The sequence below is a fragment of the Cervus canadensis genome, chromosome 19 (genome assembly GCF_019320065.1).
Source record: "Cervus canadensis isolate Bull #8, Minnesota chromosome 19, ASM1932006v1, whole genome shotgun sequence".
Lineage (NCBI taxonomy): Eukaryota > Metazoa > Chordata > Mammalia > Artiodactyla > Cervidae > Cervus > Cervus canadensis.
Window position 1 is genome coordinate 60,125,491 of NC_057404.1, and position 14,685 is coordinate 60,140,175.

The 14,685-nt window shown below is 42.7% G+C and overlaps 1 protein-coding gene across 1 annotated transcript in view; it reads left to right on the plus strand.

Annotated features, from left to right (window-relative positions):
* The first annotated feature begins 3,122 nt into the window (after window positions 1–3,122).
* QRFPR (pyroglutamylated RFamide peptide receptor) overlaps window positions 3,123–14,685 on the plus strand; it is a 51,309-nt gene continuing 39,746 nt past the window's right edge. The window contains exon 1 of the mRNA XM_043438818.1: window positions 3,123–3,814. Coding sequence (XP_043294753.1) covers window positions 3,475–3,814 — 340 coding nt within the window. The 5' untranslated portion in view covers window positions 3,123–3,474. The remainder of the gene's footprint in view (window positions 3,815–14,685) is intronic.

The following is a 14,685-nucleotide window of genomic DNA, read 5'->3' on the forward strand; positions in this document are numbered from 1 at the left end:
CCCTAGAATATCTGAAATTCTTTTGTAAAAGAAGAATAAAGTGGTAGAAATCACCCTACTTGGTTTCAAGACTTACATAGCTGCAGTATTCAAACTGTAAGGGACTGGAGGACAAAGAGACACTTAAGTCAGTGGAACAGAATAGAGAGCTCAAAATGTCAAATGTAAAACCACAAAATTCTTAGAAAAGGACATAGGAGAAACATCTAGGGACAGGGAATCTGGTGAAGAGTTCTTAGACTGGACATCAAAAGTATAACTAGTAAAATTAAAAAATTATAAATGGGACCTCATCAAAATTAAAACTGTTGAGAAGGAAGGTATATATGTACACATAGAGCCAATTCACTTCATTGTATAACAGAAACTAACACACCATTGTAAAGCAACTGTGTGTGTGAAGTCGTGCAGTCATGTCCAACTCTTTGTGACCCCATGGACTGTAGCCCACCAGGCTCCTCTGTCCATGGGATTCTCCAGGCAAGAATACTGGAGTGAATTGCCATTTCCTTCTCCAGGGGATCTTCCCAACCCAGGGATTGAACCTGGTCTCCCGCATTGCAGGCAGACGCTTTATCCTCTGAGACACCAGGGAAGCCCAAAGCCACTGTACTCCAATAAAAAATTTAAAAATGAAAACTTTGATCCATGAGAGACTCTGTAAAGGGGATAAATACCTGTTTGTACAAAGGGTACAAACAGAAGGAAAGATTTATAAGCCACTTATTTAACAAAGAATTAGCATCTAGCATACAAAGTGTACCTTCTAAACTCAACAGGGAATAGGCCAAACAGTTCAATTAGATAATGGGTAAATATATTTAAAAAAAAACATTTCACTGAAAGATACTGGGATGGCAAATGAACACGAGAAGATATTCAATATCATTTGCTATTAGAGGAATGCAAATTAAGACTCCATAAGATATCACTGAACACTTATTAAAACAGCTAAAATAAAAGTAATGACAATACCAAAGATGTGGAGAACCTGAAATTCTAATATGTAGATGATGGAAAGTTTAAATGTACAACCATTCTATAAAGTAGTTTGACAATTTCTTGTTGTTGCTCAGTCGCTTAGTTGTGTCTGACTTGGCAACCAGCAAGTGAAGGCTTGGACTTTGCAGCACACCAGGCTTCCCTGTCCATCACCAACTTCCAGAGCTTGCTCAAACTCATGTCCATCAAGTCAGTGATGTGATCTAACCATCTCACCCTCTTTGATCCCCTTCTCCTCCTGCCTTCAATCTTTCCCAGCATCAAAGTTTTTTCCAATGAGTCAATTCACATCAGGTGGCCCAAGTATTGGAGCTTCAGCTTTAGCATCAGTCCTTCCAATGAATATTCAGGACTGATTTCCTTTAGGATTGACTGGTTTGATCTCCTTACTGTCCAAGGGAGTCTCAAGGGTCTTCTCCAGCACCACAGTTTGAAAGCATCAATTCCTTGGGACTCAGCCTTTTTTATTGTCCAGCTTTCACATCCATACATGACTACTGGAAAAATCATAGCTTTGACTAGAATACCTTTGTCGGCAAAGTAATGTCTCTGACTTTTAATATGCTGTCTAGGTTAGTCATAACTTTTCTTCCAAGGAACAAGCATCTTAATTTCACAGCTGCAGGCACCATCCACAGTGATTATGGAGCACAAGAAAATAAAGTCAGCCACTGTTTCCACCATTTCCCCATCTATTTGCCATCAAGTGATGGGACCAGATGTCATGATCTGGTTGAGTTTTAAGCCAACTTCTTCACTCTCCTCTTTCACTTTCATCAAGGGGCTCTTTAGTTCTTCTTTGTTTTCTGCCATATGGGTGGTATCATTTGCATATCTGACGTTATTGATATTTCTCCCGGCAATCTTGATTCCAGCTTGTGATTCATCCAGCCTGGCATTTCATATGATGTACTCTGCATATAAGTTAAATAAACAGGGTGACAATATACAGCCTTGATGCACTCCTTGGCAATTTCTTAAAAACCTAAATATACAAATCATAGACTGGATAAGCAAAGTGAAGAGAAGTATTAGTCGCTCAGTTGTGTGTGACTCTTTGCAACCCCATGGAGTGTAGCCTTCCAGGCTCCTCTGTCCACTGAATTCTCCAGGCCAGAATACTGGAGTGGGTTGCCATTCTCTTCTCCAGGCGATCTTCCTGACCCAGGGATCGAACCTGGGTCTCCTGCATTGCATGCAAATTCTTTACCATTTGAACCACCAGGAAAGCCCAGACTGGACAAGCAAACTTTTTGTCATTTCTCAGAGAAATGAAAACATTCACACAAAAATCTGCACCTGGCTCATCATAGCAGCTTTATTCATAATAGCCCCAAACTGGACACAAACAAAATATCTTATTATGGGTGACTGGTTAAACTGTGATATATCCTCAGCAGTAAAAATGCAACTACCCATACACCTAACAACTTGGATGAATCTTAACAACATTATGCTGAGTGGGGAAAAAAATCAGTATCAAAAGAGTATACACTGCATGATCCTGTTTATACAACCTGCCAAAACACAGAGCCGGAGAATAATTAGTGATCAGCAGGGGCTAGAGGTAGGGGGAGTACTGGGTGTGGCTATAACGGAATAGCTTTATGGGAATCTTTGTGGTGAGAGAAGAGTTTTCTATCTTGGTTTTGGTGGTGGTTACAGGCATCTACACTTGGTATAAAATGACACAGGCCTACACACACAATATATCACACACATATCAAATTCCTGGTTTTTATTGTACTATAGTTAAACAAGATGTAATCAATTGGAGAAACCAGGTGCAGGATACAGGAGACCTCTCTGGACTATCTGTGTGATTTCTTAGGAGCTGTAATTATTTTTTAACACAGAAGAATAATTAAAAATAAACCTCATTTTGCCTTGGCTGGCTGTAACCCTACTATCTCATAAGAGGAGAAACCGTGAGACTGTGGAAAACCACGCTACTCAATTTTACACAGACGCAGGACCTGGGGCACCAAACAGGGTCTGTGCGCCAGCGACTGGGAAGCCCTTAGGAGTTTCGGGAGGGTGCGGAGGCGGGATCCCGGAGCTGAAGCCGCGAGTGAGCGGCGCGCAGCCGAGCTCCCGCCCCGCCCTCCGCCGCTCCCGGGAGCCGGTGCCGCGTCCTCACCGCGGGGACTGTCGCCCCGGCATTCCGGACGGCCACAGCGCCTGGCCTCAGAGAAGAGCAAACGAACTTTGAACTAGGAACGTTTTTGGTCAATGAGCTAATCTCCCTTGCTTTGGCTCTTGATTATGAGTTAAAGCCCCGCACTGTTTTCCCTCCACCAGAACCTCCCGAGGTGCTGGCGGGAGCCCTCCCGCGCGCCTGAGCGCGGAGCGGAGGCTGCCGAGGCCTCCAGGGGCGGGAGGCGGCCGCAGGGCCGGTCCTCCAGGAGCCCGCGCCCCGCCGCGCGGGAGTCCTCGCTCCCGGAGGTGGAGGGCGCTCGGGGCGCACGCAGAATGCAATCGCTCAACATCACTCCGGAGCAGTTCTCCCGGCTGCTGCGGGACCACAACCTGACGCGTCAGCAGTTCATCTCGCTCTACGGGCTGCGGCCGCTCGTCTACACCCCAGAGCTGCCCGCGCGCGCCAAGCTGGCCTTCGTGCTCACCGGCGTGCTCATCTTCGCCCTGGCACTCTTTGGCAACGCGCTGGTGGTCTACGTGGTGACCCGCAGCAAGGCCATGCGCACCGTCACCAACATCTTCATCTGCTCCTTGGCGCTCAGCGACCTGCTCATCGCCTTCTTCTGCATCCCGGTCACTATGCTACAGAACATCTCCGACAACTGGCTGGGGGGTGAGTTCGCGCCCTTTCCTTCTCCCCTAATCCCCAGCCTTCCCCCCACCGCAACACACACTCTGCGCTTTTGACTTTACTTTTTTTTTTTTCTCTACCAAATGAATCCAGCGCCTCTCAGAACTTCCTTACCTGCTCTCACTTGGAAATAAGTTTTTGCTGCTTTTGTTTCCGTTCCACCGTTTTTCTTCCTGTCGCTTAGAAACTCAAGTTAGGAAGCACTTAGAAGAGGCTCAGGGCAGTGGGGTGGAAAGTCACATCAGTTATTTCAGCTTCCTTTTCCATAGTTCCCTGGGTGGGGTGGAAAGTCACATCAGTTATTTCAGCTTCCTTTTCCATAGTTCCCTGGTTGGGGAAGAGCCCCTTGGAGAAGGGAATGGCAACCCACTTCAATATTCTTGCCTGGAGAATTCCATGGGAGAGGAGCCACGAGGTCTTAAAGAGTCGGACACGACTGAGCGCCAAACACACACTTTCCATAATTATCAGAACTTTTTCCCATTTTTTGAATAAAAGTGAGATAAAATTTCAAATAATAAAAGCCCCAACAACTCATTCCTCTTATCTCCAGCCTCACTCCCCAGGTTGCCTATACAGGTATTTGTAGTGCACGTATATTTATGGACTTAAAACTTTAAAACAAACCTAATGTGTTAGCAGGAAAAAAAAAAAAATCTAGTCCTTCTTAAAAACAAACAAACAAAAAAACATAAACCGACTCATACTTGGAGAAGGAATACAGAAAACATAGTGCCCCTGGAAGAGAAGAGATTAATTTCTCTTCCTTAGAAGGAGAGCAAAAATGGAAGAGAACCATTTGGAACCATTGTTGAGTGGGGAAAATAGACACCAAACTCTTCCCAAATGATCCAGTCTTTTCAAAGACACACGGCTAGAGCATGTGTTTTGTAATCCTAAATAGTAGTGGGTTGTATTCTTACCAATGCTTATGGAGTGCCCTGAGGAGGAAGCATTGGTTGTACCTGTAGTTTCATGGGTGAATGTACTCTTGTGACCACATAAAAATTCTTAGAAAGTAGTTGGAAATATAGGGAGAACAGGGAGAAGCTCTGCTATTTCCACCCGTTCCTGAGCTAATCCCTTTTATTCTTATGGTGGGTGTTTATTTCATCCTACTAGTACCAACTTGAGATCCTCAATTTAAGTCTCTGGTTTTTTTTTTTCATTAATTTGTACTGAATTTATTGTAGTGGATCATGATGCTAAAACCTTTGATTCCCATCTCATCTACAATGTATGTATTTCCCCAAATGCATCGAACATTAGAGTACACAGCATTGGCTTAAAAGTAACACATAATGCAGTGTCATAAATTGATTTATGGATTACTGACTTTTTTTTGCACTCTGATTTAAATCATTATACTTGCGTATTTTAAAGTTGCCCGTTGTAACACAGAATTAATGGAAAAACTTTTGACCATGACATATAGCTTTTTTTTTTTTTTTTTTTGAGAAAAAGGCACAGGAGTTTTCATTTCTAAATGTTTGTGAAGACAGATCTGTGAAGCATGTTTGTATTGCTGGATGATGATAGCAACATTTATAAAGTTAAATGCAATTAAGCAAAGTGGGTTCTTACACTGAGAATCAAAATACTTGGATTACTACTTTGGCAATAACACAGGTTAATTCAACATATCTGGACTTCAATTTTTCAATTAAGTATTAGGGATTCTAGAAGCTTGGAAGTGGAATGGGGCAAATCTTTAGCCTCTATCATTGGAGAGTGATGCCTAGGGAAGAGTACCTGGTGGACCTTCATTCCTGAGGATTTAGGTGGGCATTGCAAAGATTTTTTTTGAACTTTCTGTTTTCCTAGTTCATGGTGAACATTTCACTTTAACTTCAAATGCTGAAAGAGCATACTACATTGCTTACATATATTTCAGAGTTAGTATGAGGGTAAAGTGTATTATAAAAAGTGCTTTGAAAAAATTTATCATTCCATGAATATGTAAGGAATTAATTCTATGAAGAAGTGTTTAGAGATGGTCTATGTTCATCTGGAACCAGATTTATAGGATAAATGTTCTTATAAATTGAATAAGCAACACCAAAATTGAAGTTCAAGGGAAAAGAAAGCTTGTAAGCCAACTGGAGATAGTGGAACAAGGAGAATTAACTTGTACTTCACAGGATAGGACAGGATAATAATGGCAAAACTCCCCTGATGAATTACAAAAAGAGAGTTAAAGGGAATGTAACCTAAGAGTTGAAATCAGTTCCCAGTTTTTTAATTTATAAAGCTATTGAGGATCCCCTTTATTGGCAAAGCATTTTACTATGAGAATACAAAAATGAATAAAGCCCACATGTGGCTCTATGGGCCTCAGAGAATAGGAAATAACCTAAGCTGGGCAAAAGGTAGGTATGGTAAGAGAGAATTTATTTAGCCCTGCAGCATGGAAAAGTCAGGAAGGTTTCATCAAGGCAGGGATCTTGAAGGGTAATTCAGACTGTTTCCAGAAGAAAAAGAATGGAGTGCATTTTAGGAACAGAGCTTCAAACTGTGCAGAAAAGAAAGAAAGTGATGTAGTCCAAGAATACTATTTAAGGAAGGCATTTCAGAGAATCCAGAAATACAGATTTTTATGCTGTTGGCATTAATTCAGATTTGAAAAATAAAATGCAGTTGGGTGAAAGCAAACCTCCCTGTGGGTTTGGCCACATATCACCTGATGTGAAGAGCCGACTCACTGGAAAAGATCCTGATGCTGGGCAAGGTTGAGGGCAGAAGAAGGGGGTGACAGAGGATGAGATGATTGGATGGCGTCATTGACTCAATGGGCATGAGTTTGAACAAATTCTGGACGATAGTGAAGAAAAGTGAAGCCTGGCATGATGAAGTCCACGGGATTGCAAAAAGTCTGACACGACTGAGTGAGTGAGCGACAACAACATGGACCTCCAGTTTGTGTCTTCTCTACAAAGCCTCTTGGACATTTCTGAGAACAGTAGCGTGGGAATGACTTGTGTTTCTTCTTTTAGTGTACTCTCTCCCTTGCTCAGGACCAAGAGCACCTCCTGAATTAAAGCCTATGCTTTGATAAGATCCTCAAGTGATTCACGCACACGAGAAAGTTTGAGAGGTACTGCTTTAGGTAATGGTTCTCAGACCTGGCTGCACAAAGAATCTCCTTAGGGAGTTTTAAAACAGCTGTGCCAGCCCCAGTGCAGACTGGTTGCATCTGATGCTCTGGAGTACTGACTTAGAGCCACTGTATGCATCTCTCCCAGCTCCCTGCAGGACATGATGTTGTTGCCTTGAAACTAGTCATAGCAGGTGTATTTGAACCGTGGAAATTGTTAGCTATATATTTGTCCTTTAAAAAAACCCAGACACTTGTTTTCCAGCATACCCCTGAGCAGAGGTATTAAGTTTCCTTTTGTCCAGTAATGGCACATCCATAACAGTAAGATAAAGTGTATCCATAAACATTTAGTTTATTTATGAGATACAACTGATCCTCAGCATCTAGGTGTTGCCCAGCATTGTGGCAAGCTGATGTACAATCCTGTTTATATACTGTGTCTTACCATAAGATATCAACTGTCTTTGACCTGTCAATTGACTTGTTCCCACACTACTCCCCAGAACTTCGTCCCATATGGAGTGAGGATTCTCTTCCCCCCAAAATAATAAATAACATTTGCTCCTAACTTTTCTTTGATCACTGATACAGATGATCATTGTGTTATTACCATAGCAATTAACAGTAAGGCCTTGAAAGTTCTGTCTCTGATCTACTCTGATTTATTTGGTCAGACTCCAGCAGTGAGCTTGCCCACTGTGTTCTTGGGACCAGGGAATTTACCTCTCCTTATCTGTAGCCTACTCTTCTTCATTTTGTCTCTTTCCTCCTCCTCCTCCTTTTATCTTTCTTTACAATATCTACATGTTCCTCCACAATCACTGACTGAGCGTGTTCAAATTTTTTTTCCAGCTAAATTCAGTATAATAAATTGAGCTTCTGAGTAATGCTATCGGACACTTTGCTCTCTTCTCTAGCTTTCCCGTAAACTTCTCTTTTCCTTCTATCTTTGTTTCCTTTATGTCTCTGTCTCTTTCTTTATGCTTTCCCTTTGAATGATTCTCACTTACCCTTATTTTTTTGCATGTGTATCCACAGAAGCCTAGTATGCAGTCTTTTTTTCTTTCCTCATTCATTTCTGCATTAAGGCTACAGCCAGGACTGTTCCTTACTTTCCTGATGACTCTGAAATCAGTATCTAATCATCTTAAGCCATAGTTCCTCACTCAATTTGAAGGCATTTACACATGAATATCTTCTCAGCCTCTAACATTCTCTCACCCTCCTTTGTCCCTCTGCCCAGGGTCTAAGTTATTATTAATAGTACATATAAGTCATTCTTGTATTCTGCATTTCCTAGGTATCCGCTCTGTTTATTAGGATATTGTAGATGGTGAGAAAGCTGTGCCCTGGTGGAATAGCCAGGTTTCAGTTAGAGCAAGAAGGGGAAGGAAGCATTCAAAGAAAAGATGGAGAATGCAGAGGATTTTGTTGATGTCAGGATTCCAGAGTGCATAGTGGAGAAAGCACAGTGGAAGTGTTGGGCAGCAGAAGCTTGAGTCAAGTTGGGATGAGCCTGGATTGGGACCAGGAGCGAGGGATGGTGAAAGAGAACAGGCTTCACGGTGACTGAGGTACATGTGAACTTGAGGCCTGAGGGGTTATTTTATTTATTTATTTGGCCGCACCATGCCTTAGTTGAGGCAGGCAGGATCTTTGGTCTTTACTGGAGGCAGAAAATCAGTTCTAATTCTAGGCTTCTTTATAGCTCTCAGCATTAATAAGGTGAGGTGGGGAGTGTCTGGGGAGAGGGTGGAGTGGTCCCTTGCTGGCAGGGCTCTGTGCCCACTTCAATCCTGCTGTGGGTGTAGTCACAGCCGGGGGCAAGGATGGTCTCCCCGGGTGTACAGAGAGCTCTGTGGCTCTCCCTGCAATCCTGCTTAGGGCAATGAAAAGGATTATCTAATGGTTGTTGGCAAATTGAGTAAAAGCTCTTCTAAAAAAAGGAATTCCAAAAATATCCTAGGTGATGGCTGCATCAGTGAGGGAAGCATATATCTTTGTCTACGCTTGAGGACTTCCAGCTTGGGTGATAAAATGTAAAACATCAGAATTCCTCTTAGAGCAGTGGCTCTCAGTCTTGGAAAAACACAGGAATCACCTGGGAAGTTTTGAAAATGATGCCGGATTCCTTTCCCCTAGAGATTCTGATTTAATTGGTCCCTGAGTATCAGTGTGATCCCTGGGTATATGATTTTCAAGTTTCCTGATAGAAAATATTGTAATTTATAACCAAGGTTGAGAACCAATGATGTAGGATAAATGCACCAACACTTGGGCTGTTATAAAGGTGAAAGAAAGAATGTATGTAAAGTGCTTAAATAGCATGATACCAGTCACATGTACCAATGTAATATACTGTAGCTATTATATTTTTTTAAATAGCAGTTGGAGTCAGAATGGTCAGAAAATACAGAAGTAGGTTGCATAAAATTTAGTCCAACATGGAACTCTGAGGCAATTCTTTTATTGTACACAGCCAATTTTATCTATACTGATGCCCTTTTTTTGGAGTCTTTCCCAATGGATTTGAAAAGAAGTAAAAGATGATTTAAAAAAAAATGTTGGGATCTAAGCTATGCAAAGAAAGGTTAGAAGAAGTTTTCTCTCATCTGGAGAATAGAACTCTAACGCTAAACTAGCACACCAGGTTTTCAGTCTGTTTTACCCCGAGCCATAGTGGCCGATGCGGGTGGGTGACTTGTGACAGATGAGGTAAAGCTCTCAAGCTTCATCAGAACAACTCCCTTCTTTCTTTTTAATAGATAGGGTTTTGCATAAGATTTCATATGAAAAAGAACAGTTTTACTGAAAGGAGGACCGGAGGGAGGAAGGGAGGAAAAGAGCCCTCACTGAACACAGCATGACAAATTTAGGTGGATTTTTAGAGATTTTGAGCTGATGAATTGTGAAGTGGGTTATTAAAAGAAGTTGTGAAAATTTTATTTGATGATAAGATCTTAATTCTTTGGGCCAGTGCAGAACAGAGAGATTAGACTGAACTTCTTCAGGTCTATATTATTGTTTTATTATTGATTGACTAGTGGTTAGAAAATATCACTTGTATTTATAATAATAATTTGTTCTAGAACAGCTCAGAAACTTCAGAGTCCCAGGGGAAATTTAAATATGGTGAAATTTATGTAAAATCAGCGGTATTATGGGCCTTTAAAAATCTTTTCAGATGGATGATCAAAGCTGTTGATGAAGAATAGTCTCATTAAAGTCTAAAAGAAATAAATCAAAGGGAGGCCCAACAGCAACAGCAGTTTGGAAATAAAATTTAAAAATTGTGCCATGGGGCTGGCCTCTGGGTGATCTTCCCTGGAATCAATTATTGCACTCTTCAAGAAAGAAAGATGCCAGGGGTCAGAAAATCACTAAGTTTTCTCAGACGGTGAGATTGGCAGTAACAGCAATGGGATTTGTATAAAATATTCTCTCTACTTAAGACAAAAACATTTTACAGTTAAAATAAGGAAAGGATTTTAAAATGAGAAAGTTTGAAAAACTTTATTGTTCACATAGAATAAAAAGAATCTTCTTTTAATTTGCTTTTCTGGAATATAACTCAGCATGTTCTTTGACAAGTGGTTGGTTTATTAGGATTCCTGTTTGCAAGTAGAGAAACCCAATTTAAACTAAGAAAAGTGGGGAATATCTCCACAGAACTGAAAAGCTCAGGATTAGGATTAGCTTCTGGCACAGCTGGCCCTAGGTCCTCCAACAATGGCTCCAGGGCATTGGCAATCTCCCTCTGTGCCCAGCTTCACTTTCTTCTATATTGTGGTCTCATTCTTGGGATGTTTTTCATCAAGTATGTGTAAGATAGTCCCTGGAGCTATAGGCTTTCATTTTTTTTAAATACACCCTATCTCAAGATAAATGAACAAAGTATAGTACATACATATAATGAGCCAAGTTCTGATAATAAGCATTATGCTAAGTGAAATAGGCCATACACAAAAGATAAATCATATGGTTTCATTTATATTTGCCTGGGCTTTCCAGGTGGCCTTAGTGGTAAAGAACCCACCTGCCAATGCAGGAGACCCGAGCCATGGGTTCGATCCCTGGGTCTGGAAGATCCCCTGGAGAAAGAAATGGCAATCCACTCCAGTATCCTTGCCTGGAAAATTCCATGGACAGAGGAGGCTGGTGGGCTACAGTCCGAAGGGTTGCAAAATGTCAGACACTACTGAGTGGCTGAAGCACTATATTCGCCTATCTAGAATATGCAAGTTCAAAGAGATAGAAAATAGATTAGACATTATTAGGAGCTGAAAGGAAAGGGAAAGAGAGTTATTGCTTAATAGGTACAGGTTTCTGTTTGAGAGGATGAAAACATTTTGGCAACAGTAGTGACAGTCGCACAACATTGTGAAGTAATTAATGCCACTGAACTGCATACTTTAAAATTGTTAAAACTGCAAATTTTATGTTACAGATACTTTACAATAAAAAATTTTCAAAAAAAAAAAAACTGAGAAAAAAATCCTATCTATATCAGAAGATGAGAGAGAATCCTTCCTGGTAGCTGTAAAATACTCTGAGGACTTGAGGCAGCTTAGCATCATTCTCTTACCGATAGAATCAATTATCGTGGCCCATGCTTCAAAATCCTCTGCTCAAAGATCAGTCATATACACATGCCAGTGGGGAGACGGAAGAGCGGGGTCTGCCCTACCTGAATGACTTGGCTTGAGTACAACCACTGTGGGGAGATGCAGGGACAGTTACACCCTGGCATCCTGGCAACCTTGCACATAGGTCTTCACAGAGGACACAAAGGCAAGGCTTAACCTCCCCATCTGGGGCTTCCCCAGTGGTTCAGTGGTAAAGAATTCGCCTGCAGTGCAGGAGACGCAGAAGACATGGGTTTGATCCCTAGATTGGGAAGATCCTGTGGAGGAGGAAATAGCCACCCACTCCAGTATTTTTGGCTTCCCTGATAGCTCAGCTGGTAAAGAATTCTCCGCAATTCAGGAGACCCTGGTTCGATTCCTGGGTTGGGAAGATCTGCGGGAGAAGGGAAAGGCCACCCACTCCAGTATTCTGGCCTGGAGAATCCCATGGACTGTATAGTCTATGGACAGAGGAGCCTGGCGGCTACAGTCCGTGGGGTCACAAAGAGTTGGACGTGCCTGAGCAACTGAGCACAGCACAGCAACCACTGTCTGACTGAGTCTTGGCAGAACGCTGGGTGACGGCTCTTGGAGCAGAGAGAGAAAATCCCAGTGAGCAGCCACTGTGAGGTGGTTTCATTCCGTCGCATGGGAGACTGACTGTCATCTATCCCTCTAGTTTGGTTTTAGTTAAACGCGGGACTTCCTTCCAGGTTCCCACTTAAGGTCCAGCTACGGGCGTTTGTGTAAGTCTGTAAAAACTGTTTGGCCATACTTTAAGTTGTGCCGGGGGGATCCTTCCCTGCAGAGCGCCCGCTGTCTGTGCCGTTGGTCAGTGGCCCTTCAGGTCTGAGGTATTCCAGTGGGGCTAGAGACATAGGGGGCTGACGCCATGTTGATCTCGCGCTGTCGCTTGTTTCTGTTAATTGTCTGACAGAATCTTACTGACGGAATCTGTGAAAGTGTGACAAGCCAACCTAACAACTGTGGTGGGAATACGGGCGGATTCTTAGCCACCACACTGCTGCTTGGGAACACAGAAATCTTGACAGGATGTTGTCCTGAAGGAAGACGTGTGAGGCAGATAAACGCACTTGACAGGGTTGCCTACCTGTGTCTACTGGACTGAGTCCAGCTAATGGGAACTATGAGCTCCCAAACATAAGGCCTCTGTCTTTGGTTTCTTTGATGCCCTCCCACAGGCATAAACTCTGGACTAGGTACTGTGGGAGCAGGCTCAACCAGAGTTTTGAAGAGCCTCGCTTGCTTACCTCTCACGTCTCTCTCCGCTTCCGCCCGCTCGCCTCGCGCGTCTCTCTCCGCTTCCGCCCGCTCGCCTCGCGCGTCTCTCTCCGCTTCCGCCTGCTCACCTCGCCAGTCTCTCTCCCTGTTGCTATCACATTCACATGCTCCCTGATGGACCAGCCTCCACGCAGCTACTCGCCCCACCCCCAGCCCGGTGCTGGAGCGATGCCTTCTCCTGCTAAGGAGTTTCTTACAAGACTGATTTGTTTAATTTCGGCTGCAGTGGGTCTTCTTGGCGGCACGTGGGCTTGCTTTTGTTCTGGAACACGGGCTCTAGAGCACACAGGCTCAGTAGTCGTGGCGCACAGGCTTAGTTGCTCCACAGCATGTGGGATCTTAGTTCCTGGACGAGGGAGCAAACCCACATCCCCTGCAGTGGAAGGCAGATTCCCAATCACTGGACCACCAGGGAAGTCCTGCTAAGGAATTACTGAAAGGTCAGTGAACAGGTCTTCATCTTGGCCATTCCCCCTCAGACAGGGTCTCAAAAGGATTCAGCAGAAGCTAAACTTATCTCCTTTCCTGTCTTAAAGCTAAAGACTTGTAATGACTGATTCTGAAGTACTCAAGTAAGTGTTTATTATATTTATCTATCTATGCAAAACTAAATTTGTTCTTCTTATGGCTGGGTTTCTGATAAATACATTACTTTTCATTCCAGAAAGGTTTAACTTTATTAAGGACTAATAGAGGTCTCCTTAAAAGATAACATGTTGTCATATCCTGGGAGAAATAGATGAGGTAGTTTGGTGCAGTGAAAATGAGGGTGTAGTTTAGAGCCACACTACCTTGTTTCTAATTCTGTTCCACTGTTTATCCTGTATTAACTAGGTTATAAGTTGCATTTCTTTGTATTCTATCTGGTCCTATTAGTAGACCAAGCGAATAAGTTAAAAATGGATGATGCTACGCCACAGTGGTCAATGTGGCCTCCGAAACTACAACAAAGGTGAAGTTTTTACATCATGCTATATTTTAACAAAAATACTAATGTATATCCCGTTCTTGTGATTTCCCATTGGATTTCAGTATGAAGCAGCTAGTATTTACATGTTTCCACCTATAAAACTTCAAAGTGCCTTCGAATACATTTGTGAAGTGTTTATTTTTAAAAAGAAACCCTTTTCTTTATGAAATTGAGCTATTTGCAAACATTATAGGTTGGCAAACACAGTGTTTAATGTTAGGAGATTTCTTTAATTTCTCTTTGCTGTAGTTTCCTCGTCTATAGGCTTGGGAAAACCTAGGCCCACCTTACAGGGCTGCTGCGAGAATAAATGACCTCACGTTAAAGAACCTGACACTTCCTGGCTACCTGATGAAAGGAAGCAGACTATTATTCACAGCTGCAAACAAAAAACAAACACATAGATATATAGGAGAGAATAGTGGTTACCAGAGCAGAAGGGAGGAGGGTGAAGTGGGTCAACTATATGGTGATGGGTAGCAACTAAGCTTTTGGTGGTAAGCACACTGTGGTGTGGGCTTCCCAGGTGGCTCAGTGGGAAGGAGTCCATCTGCCAGTGCAGAAGATGCAAGAGACATGGTTTCCATCCCTGGGTCAGGAAGACCACCTGGAGAAGGAAATGGCAACCCACTCCAATATTCTTGCCTGGAAAATTCCATGAACAGAGGAGCCTGGCAGGCTACAGTCCATGGGGCCGCAAAGAGTCAGACATGACTGAGCGACTGAGCGCAACACCAACAGACACTGTAGTGTACACAGAGGTCAAAATATAGTGTACACATGAAATTTATATAATAATATAAGCCAGTGTCCTCAATAAATTCTTTAAAATGTTAGGTGCATTCTACATTGTGTGTAG